At 41.6% G+C, this 9,906-nt stretch overlaps 1 protein-coding gene and 1 long non-coding RNA gene across 3 annotated transcripts; both read left to right on the top strand.

Moving 5' to 3' along the window:
* The first annotated feature begins 305 nt into the window (after nt 1–305).
* LOC143177601 (uncharacterized) lies at nt 306–8,287 on the top strand. The gene is made up of 13 exons (XM_076375643.1): nt 306–2,028; nt 2,166–2,360; nt 2,725–2,960; nt 3,164–3,375; nt 3,457–3,533; nt 3,691–3,884; nt 3,969–4,129; nt 4,523–4,691; nt 4,873–5,066; nt 5,179–5,308; nt 5,385–5,574; nt 5,760–5,902; nt 5,981–8,287. Exons 1-13 carry the CDS (start codon nt 609–611, stop codon nt 8,057–8,059), a joined length of 5,400 nt encoding a protein of 1,799 aa, XP_076231758.1. The 5' UTR covers nt 306–608; the 3' UTR covers nt 8,060–8,287.
* An 89-nt stretch (nt 8,288–8,376) lies between these two features.
* Nucleotides 8,377–9,682, top strand: LOC143177603 (uncharacterized). Of its 2 annotated transcripts, XR_013001607.1 has the most exons (3): nt 8,377–8,499; nt 8,604–8,751; nt 8,830–9,682. It is a non-coding gene; the product is annotated as an uncharacterized LOC143177603 (long non-coding RNA). The 2 variants fall into 2 exon arrangements; XR_013001608.1 differs by lacking the exon at nt 8,377–8,499 and having other exon boundaries at nt 8,526–8,751.
* Nucleotides 9,683–9,906: the final 224 nt, after the last annotated feature.

Below are 9,906 nucleotides of genomic sequence, written 5' to 3' on the forward strand. Positions count from 1 at the left end.
TGGGGCCAGAAATTGGAAAAGGATCGCGAAGGCAGTGGGTCGTGGGCGAGAAGAGCCGGACATTATTTTCGAGCTGTCTCTAGGCGGTCAAGGAGTGGATATGTAGTTGAAACTTTCGGCGAGAATTGCGTAACGAAGCGCGGGGGACCGCATGGCGCGAGCAACGCCACGATCCTCTGCTCAGCGCTTGCGTGCTCGAGGCTCGATCTGGTCGGCCGTGGTCGGCCGTCTCTGAAATGTTGATGCTAAATAAAACTCCTAGCTGGTTGGGTCGATGCCATGCGTTCTAATTTTCACGAAGGCACTGTCGCTCGTAGACGTGGTGGTCCGGGATCTGCCGCGTCGTTGGAGGAGGATACGATAGTCTCGCGAGGCTCTCCGGGTTACCTGTTCTTCCTGGCGAGGAGAGGGAAGTCCAGAGGAACAACAGAAGCAACAACAGCCATCGAAGACGAAGTGGAGGACCGTCTGCACGGTGGTGGTCGCAACCGTGATCGTTGCTGTTATCGCTAGCGCTGCTGCTGGTCGTGGCAGCTGACTAACCGAGCCAGCCAACATTCGGGACCAGTGCTCCGTCAGCGGTTCTTCCATGTGAACGCTGCGGTGACATGGCTGCCGCCCTTCTGGGCAAGTGCATCGGTCTGCTAGCGCTCGTCCTCCTCTTCTACAGCTGCTGCTATGCGTTCAGAATCCGCGAGCACGGCGTGCAAACGGTTTCTTCGTCGGCAGAAGATCCCCATCAGGCTACTTGCACTTCCATCTTTAGCAGATGCCCGGAGAAGACGACTGCTACGACGTCGACGGGCCGAAAGTGGCACGAGACGCCAGCTACGCGGCTTGCCAACGCTCGGAAACCACCTGCTGAGGTGACGTCGCTGGACGATGACGACATAGGGACAGAGAAGGGAGGCGTTGGGAAGAAGAGCGTCGAGGTGGATGAGGATGATGATGACGAGGCGATCGTTGAGGTGGTGGAAGATAGCGATGAAATGGTGGTAGGTGATTCTGGAGCTGATGATGAGGAGGAGGATGAAGATGATGAGGAAGAACAACAGTTGCGTGAAGATGATGAGGAGGAACGAAGGAAAAAGGATCGTCAACATAAGAGGAGAGTTGCGGAAGACGAGGACGAGGATGAAGATGACAGCAGGAAGAGTTCACGGCGGAAAGGAAACGAAATTAAGGTAACAGGGAAAAAAGATGAAGCTCGTAGCAAAGTTACAAAAACTATCAAGGATACAAGAAAAGTTGAGGATAACGAAGATGAAGAAGAAAAGGAGAGTTTAAAAAAGACAGGAAGTAAAGAGAAAGGTTTAAAGAAGGTGCGTAAGTCGTCTGTGCAGAAAAAAGATACTGAGGAAGATGACGATGACGATGAAGATGAAGTAGATGATGATGGTGATACGGATGACGAAGATGTTGAAGAAATTAAAGATAGCGAAGGTGATGATAAAGATACGGATGATGATAATGGGGAAGACGAGGATGACGTAGACGAAAACGAAGATGAGGATGGCGATGACGATGATGAAGATGAGGAAAGTGAGGATGAGGATGACGAAGAAGAAGTTCCTACTCCTCCACCAAAGAAATTGGAGAAGGTTCGTTATGCCAACAAAGACAAGGTTAGATCTATGGAAACTGAATCGCCACCAGTTGTTCCAGACAAGTCAAGAATTGAAGCGAAGAAGCCACCTGAAATCATGAAGAAACAAGAGGAACCCACAAAAAAAGTGGAAACGCCGACGAAACCAGTTGAGACTACGAAAAAGTTAACAGAGAACCAAGAAAAAGCAACTGAAAGTCCAAAAACCGTCGAACCCATGAAAGCAACGAAACCTAAATCCGAATCACCTAAAGTTAAATCTTCGCCAAAATCAGAGGAAAAGATGAGTGTCCCTGTGAAACCAGAAGTATCGAAAGTGCCGCCAAAAATGAAGGCAGAGCAACCGAAGCAGCCGGAAAAGGCGAAAGTGAAAGCAGTGGGAGCTACTCCAGCTAAGTCCGTGGAAGTTAAACGATCGAATAGTGAGTGTTGGTATAGGGGATTTAGTTTCTAAATTGCATAAAGAAGGAATTGGTTATGTTTATTAGGAATAGAGTGATTTCCTATTTTCTTCAGTTTCTGACGAAATTAAAGTACTTATACTTACGATTATTTCTAGAAGAGAAGATTGATTCGAAAGGAAAAACGAAAGCACACGTGGAAGCAGCTTTTACTTTGGCTCAATTAAACGATGCGCTGCTACACGTGCCGACCTTCGTGCCAAATTTCACGGCCGTTGAGGATTTCGAATGTCAGCAGCATGGCAAGATCTTTCTACGACAGTTGAGGGGTTACAAATTATGGGCTCTTCAGAGTAAGTCGAACTCCCTGGGTTTCTACAAGTTAAATAAAAATGATTATATATTTGACTGGAATGGCGAATACTCTGCAAGAAATATTTCAAAACTTCAAAAATTATTAGACACTAGTACAAGTCTTCTTAGATTTATACATAATATACACTTTTCATTCAAATTTAGTGATTTAAAGGATATCGAAAATACTACCCATAGCTTTGTCTATAAGATACAGTTAGTTACATCACTGTAGTAATTACACTGTGTTAAAATTATTTTATTAGAGACACTTAATCCGCTGTTCCTATTCGATAAATGATTTGCATAGAAATATCATGCGTATTTGATTCCACTGTCTTGTTTTCTTTTTCGAATTTCCAGTGATGGACTCGAGTGCGAAAATCCCCTCGGGTTTGTTGCGGGGAAATGTCAACCAGTTCGGTGATTTTGACGAGTGTTTGGGGGTAGTGGCGTACGTGAAATTGAATGACAATACGTTAAAGGTGCAGGGCAAATATTGCTTGGCCAGTATAGATTTATACGCATCTAAACCGGACATGAAGCTTCCGGTTCACCTGATGCAGGCGCGTGGTTTCATGAAAGGAAAGATGCACGACGTAAGTTCATCATTTTGTCTTTGTCTTTGTTTGGTAAATGACGTCGAACAGTGTGTTACACTTGTTTGTGATCGCAAAAGAAATCAGTGATACTAAAATCTGGTGATAACGATGATAAATAGCAGGCATATCGAGAGCTTAAAAAATGCATGCTCATAGAGTGAGTTTGAAAGTACAGTTGTTTATTGAGGACATCTTTTCAGCCTGGTCACTTTGTTCCAAAATTTCCAACAGTGAAATGGGCATTATGCCTTCCAGCAGCGTGCTCTGCTGAAAACGCTGAGACTATGTTGGTACAAGCGTTGAATTACTATAATTCTACCACAGGAATTAAATTCATGGTAAACGTTGATCCTAATATGTGCTATGTCAAACAGACTTCAAGGAGTTATTCAAAAGAGACGATTGCCGTTCTGTACGTACTTATTCTTATTATTGTCTCTTGATGTAGGTATCCCTATTTTGAATTCCTTTTTTAATCTTCATTCTATCATAGGTATTTCTACGCTATGATCATCTGTCTTGTTATCGTAGCGACCGTGAGAGATTATTTAGTGGTATCCGAAGGAAAAGGTAGATTTTAACAAAATTCTGTATTGTGTGTGCGTTAATGCACTTAAAGGATTATTTTCTTCAAGTAGCTTTAGATAGTTAAATATTCACGTGGAACTTCATCACGTGAAACTTCATCACGTGGAACTGTTCCTAAATTCGTGCTCACTTTTCACAGGAAACTATTCGGAGAGAATAATAATGGCCTTTTCCTTACGAAGAACCGTCAAAACTTTATTGGAAAAGACCAGTCCAAGTGAAATTACGTGTATTCACGGAATAAGATCGTTAGTGACAATTTTGGTGTATTTTTCTCATCAAGCTGTCGTAGTATCGAATATACCATATGTTAATCGAATTGACTTCACAGAGGTGCGTAAAGAAATCTAGAAACTTGATTTGACTTTCATTCGATGTTGTTGATTGTATTCATCTTTAATGTTTATGTCGAAATAGTTTGCAAGCTTTCCAGCAAGCAGTTTTTTAAGGGTAGGAGCAGTCTATACAGACACGTTTTTATTAATCAGTGGTGTTCTAATTGCTTACAATATGACGAAAGAATACATGACACGTGGTGAGATTCGTTGGTTTTGCCGTTTCGTCACCAGATATATCAGGCAAGTTATTATTAGAGCCTGATTTTTGTTGTAGAAAGTATTTTACGTATGGCACATAAATTCGGAATATTATCTTCATCTGAATTCATAAAAATGTAAAAATTTCATAACATAACAGTCTAACATTAAAATGTCTGTGTACGTACATGGCGTATCTACTTCAATGTATTCCTTTACTATTATAAGAAAATTATTTTCGAACTAATTGATAACATTTTATAAATTTGAAAATGAGTAAAATTAATTTGATTAAAACATGAATGCTATTACTAATGAAATTTAATCACTCATTAATTGTGTTCTACTGACATGGACCAGCTTTTCTTAATCTTACGATTCAATTCAAATTGACCTAAAATTGGTCCGTTTTCTTATCGATCCTTATGTTTTTAGACTCACTCCACCTTTACTCATAGTAGTATTCTGGTACGCATTTGTAATGGAACATACAGGTTCGGGGCCACAATGGAACAGCCTGATATTACGTAACGCTGAACTCTGTAAGAACAATGCATGGACGAATTTGTTGTACATACAAAATTTCTTCCCTGTTGAAGAAATGGTAAATCATTTCAAGAGCTTTATAAATTAAAATTGTTAGAGGTATTTAGCTACAAGTTGCAATTACAAGATTGCGATTTACTTGAAGTTCTATAGTTATACTGATATTTCTGACAGCTTTAATTATCTTGCGAGGTATACTTTTATTCTTGGTTACTGATAAAAAGTTTTTACTCGCATAGTGTGCAACTCATACCCATCAGCTGGCTTTGGACATGCAGCTATCGTTGATCGCCCCGATATTGGTATTCTTTCTAGGCGTTAAACCGATTATCGGGATCATTTTGATATTCTTCATCATCTTACTGTCAGCCACGCTTCGCTACATAGCAGTGATGAATAACTACTTATCTCTCATTGTTTTCCATGGAATTTCGTAAGTGCACTTTTGTTAAAGGGAATTCTCTTCCAAATTGAAAAACTTTAAAACAGTTACAAGCTACAAATCGTTCAATTGTACATCTCTTAACCTGGCTTCCTACTTTTAGGGCGAGGAATATGTATAGAACTGCCAATTTAACTTACATGGTGCCTTTACATAGAGCCACACCATACGTGTATGGCATAGGTCTTGGTGTGTTATTACGTTACACTGGAAAAGAACTGAGGATCCCTAAGGTATCTTTTCAGTCTTGTCTATGATTCGCCATCTGGTTCCTTATCCACCGAGGAAACGTCGATGTACTAATTTCAGGTGTTAGTGATCTTGGGATGGGTGATCGCGATGGCCTTGGGATCGTGGTCGTTATTTTCTCCCTGGCATCTAGCCAGGAAGGACTACGTATACAATGTTGAAGAAGCAACCCATTACGCTGTACTCACTCCAGTCTTGTGGGGCTTGTCTATCTCTTGGTGCATATTTGCATGTCACACGAATAATGGAGGTCTGTTGTTTGATATTGAATAAAGTAGCTTTTATGGAAGTGATTAATTATAATTATAAAACATTTCTTTATCTGTACCGATGGAGAAATGGAAACAAATGGTTGATGCTGGTAACACTTACCTTGTATAAAACATCTAACAAAAATTGCGTAGTTAATAACAATAGGAATTTTTATTCACACAGGAATAATAAATAGATTTCTGTCAAATCACTGGCTGGTGATCATTAGTAGAATATCATATGCTATATACTTGATCCAATTCGCAGTATTTTTCCATAACCTTGGGACCTTAAGGTATCCCATTCAGTTTCAAGGTCATAGATCTGTAAGTGATCACGATAATGTACATATAGCACATTTGAAAAATTATATTCTCGTGTACAATAATATTCACTTTACATAGGTTGATTCTTTGGAAGCAGTTGTGGTCGTATTAGTGTCGACTTTTCTGACTCTGGTATTCGATTTCCCGATACAAGAGATGAAAAACGTGATAATGGAAAGCTCGGACGTTCAAACTGTTCCTAAAAAGGAAAAGCCAAATATGCAAACTACAGAGGAAAACCAGAAAGATGTGAAAGGGCAAGAAACGCATGAGAAAGCTTTCGAAGAAGACGAAGTAGCTTTGACTGGGTGGGACTGGCAGAAGGATATAGTCCATGGCGGAGCAAAATTAGGCAGCGAAACTGTAGAGGACGAGGAGCAGATTAATATGCCAATTTTGAAAAAATCAAGCGGACGAAGACAGTCGTTCATGAGCCATGATTCACCCGACGAGTCGGCTCCGCACTGGGATCGGATGAAAGAGTCCAATGTTAGATTGTCAAAGGGTGTTGATGAATACAGAGAAAGGAGGGAGAGGAGCAGAAGCGGCCAAAGAGATTATCGGGACGCGGATACCGAAGCGTTAGAGTTTTCTAGACTGCAACAAGATCGAGAGGAATCTATTAAGCGAAGTAGACGTTCGCTCTCAAGAAGTCGTGATAGGAAGAGATTGTCAACGCGGGACAGCGATGACGAGGAGGAGTACCCAAGGCGAAGGGATGGTGAGGAGGATGAGGATCCGAGACGGTACAGGAGATCCGAGTCCAGGGGGAGATCTGTGATTAGGGAATCGGACGATTATCGTTCTTGGGAATTCGTCGGTAAGGAACGTTCATCTTCCAGAGGTCCAGACTCCAAAAGACTCTCCAGCAAATCGGACGAGTATGAGTCCGTGCAAAGACAAACAAGACCTTCAGTCTCGAGATCCGCCGATGCGAGGAGAGTCCTCTCCTCGGAGAGCGAGGAGGAGTTCTCGCAGCGAAAGAAAGTCGAAAGAAGGCATCCCTCCGTGGAGCCTAGGATAAGCGACGAGGAGGATTGGGAGGGCGAGCTGAGGATACGGAGGAAACAATTTATGGAGAAGCTCGCGACGCAACAGCGAGACCCGTCGGCAGAGGAGGAAGGTTTAAGTTCCCCGAGGAGGAGATCTTCGGCGGAGGGAAAGATAGCCTTGCTCAAGGACCCTTCGGCGGACGATAACATGGATTCTTGGACGGTCAGTGTAGGTCCGCGCATCGCTCAGCTTGGCTCGTCTCAGGAACGCAGCGAGCCTGAAGAGGATAACGCGTATCTACGTCGAAGGGAGTATCGTGAACAAGCGCCTCCTCTTAGAGAGGACACTCAGAGCGAAGAGGAAGTTATTTGGGACGCATCGAGAAGACGGTCCTACACCAGTAGCAGTCAAGTGACCTCTGTCGAGGAGGACGAGGATGTCTCTAATTACAATTTCATTCTGACCAAAGATAGTAAAAGAATATCTCTGCACGACCTGTCGAAGCTACCCCACGACGACTCTGAGCTGGCTGATTCTGGTTGGAACGTTGTGAGAACGGAGAACAGTGATGCGTTGCCTAGATCTACCTCGTTGGGACTATACAAACGTGAGTCGATTATAAAGAGTCAGGCTAGTGAAGAAGATCCCGAGTATCTGCTTCCCGAGAGACCCAAACTCGTTCAGCAAGAAAGGGAACATCCCTTCAAGAAAGCTTGGCAGATGCAGAAGTCTAGATCTGAGGAGGAGGGATCAGCATACATCATCAAGGAATCTAAGCAACCTAGGGAGAACAAGGAACAGATGGCGGAGACTGGATCGAGACACGATGACGCTCCAGCAATAAAAAAGCAGTCGGGCGGGGAACAATACGAAGATATAGGTACATTTGCCGATGATGAATCAGAATCGATCACTTTATCGCGCAGCTCCGATACAGAGGAGAATAGAGCCAGCTCGAAATCCGAAGAAATGGAGACCACATCGACAGGGCGGAGCGAAAGCACTAGCGTCGAAGATAACAAAGGCAATTCGAAGTCAGATACCGAGGAGGACTCTTTAAAATTTAATTGGCTGACCGAGGACGAGCAGTTCGAAGTTTACAAAACAAGCCAGAGGCGGAAATCGGAGGAGACGGATTGGACTTGGGAGCAGGAAGAGACTTGAAGAGACGGAGGATCAAAAATAGAATGGCAAACGATAATAACGTAAATAACAAGGTAAATTATTAAGAGTGAAACCATTCGGATTGTTGAGTGTGAAGGAGCAGCGAACTTTTTTGGGGACGGTCGCTACTGAAGGAGGAAGAAATAAGTGCTCGAACAGTCAACGATTCACGTTTATATTATGATTATGTCGTAAGTTAATAAATTCTGAATGGATCATTTTAAAATATATCTGCTCATCTTATTTTTCTGTACGTCACAGGCCTAAGTTGCCCCTTTTTTATTTTAAGTAGTTATTACTTTATCAAAAGGAGAGAAACCAAAATATCTAAACGACATCGATGATCTAATAAGTAACATTAAGTAATCATGACAACATCTAAGTAATAAAATATTAATACTCAAAGCTATTACAAGTGAGCGAGCATCATTTTATGAAAGGTATGGCAAAAATATTACTTATTACTGTCACGCTATTTGATGACGTATATCATGGCTCTACCTGACTTCCACTCTGAACAATTTTGTTGATCTCATTATAATAGACAGGAGACAACTGCAGAACGAAGCAAAGCTTGGCTTAAAGTACGTCATTAAAATTCAGTCGCAATCTCTGTGTCATTATCTTCAAATTCTATGGTTTAACGTCCTCCTTATCACTAATTACTGGACCTACAGAAATTTAAAGTCCTTGTACGTATTGACCTTTTGAACCTTCATCGACTCTCACGGAAAATAACTTATATTTCTTTCTTATTCGTGTTTTAATAGCTAATAGTAAGGAGAGTGATCAATCGATCGCGATACAAAGAAAGGAGTGCCGATATAAAGGATCACGTGACAGATATTGGAGTCTGAACATAGTCTGGTTCTTCAAGCTGTTATTTTTTAATATTTTTACAGAAATCTAGCAACGATGTAAAAATATTACACTGAATTCATCTTGACACGCACTGAAACGCTGCTTCGAATAATTTAGTTTGTGACATACACCCGACACACACAATTTCCGGCTGTAACTTCGAAACGAGTATTAGTGAGTTAAAAAAGAAGGGATTGCTTGTCTTTGTACGTTTTACGACACGAAATCTCGTAAAGAGCTCATGGAGACGCATAATGTCTGCCGTTTGCTCGTGTGGTGGCAAGGTGATCTTCGACTGGGACGTTATCCATGTCGGTGATGTACGCCTACGTTTATAGTGCCAAGGGGATTACTTCCGTTCAGCATAGGTACGATCCACAGGAGATGGCCGTTTACGCTGGTTTTCATTGCATTGCTCGACCACTCGGGTGCATTTATGCTTGTCATACGGGGCACACTGAGCAAAGTTTTCTATTCTGTAGACACTTTGTCAATAAGCAAAACATCTGCACATATAAGTATATAAATTGATGAAACAATCATGAACTTATTGTACTTCACGTTTACTTTTTTATATCGGCTTTATCCTTTGTTTGAAGACTAGTATTCAACCCTTAACTTGGCTCTACTCTCCCATTGCTTACAGAACTGATAGGTTTCTCATGGATGCTTTCGATTATAACCACTTCATGTAAAAGTTATTATTATGATGTTATACTACGATTGTATTGTGTCATACATATAATGGATAAATTACTTAGAACAATTTAGAGTTTTCAAATAGTCAACCTGAGCTGTATTATCATATTTCATAGTTAAGCCCTTCGTAATATCCTGTTTACGTCGCCTTTATATCGGAAGTAATTATCGTCATCAATTTCCGTTTATTGTCCGGAGTATTCTAATAAACGCATTGTTGACGTACAATGTTCCTCCTGACGTCACAGCCAATCACTTTACCCCGTTTAATCATCGTGCTTCCAAAA

The sequence above is a fragment of the Calliopsis andreniformis genome, chromosome 3 (genome assembly GCF_051401765.1).
Source record: "Calliopsis andreniformis isolate RMS-2024a chromosome 3, iyCalAndr_principal, whole genome shotgun sequence".
Taxonomy (NCBI): Eukaryota; Metazoa; Arthropoda; class Insecta; order Hymenoptera; family Andrenidae; genus Calliopsis; species Calliopsis andreniformis.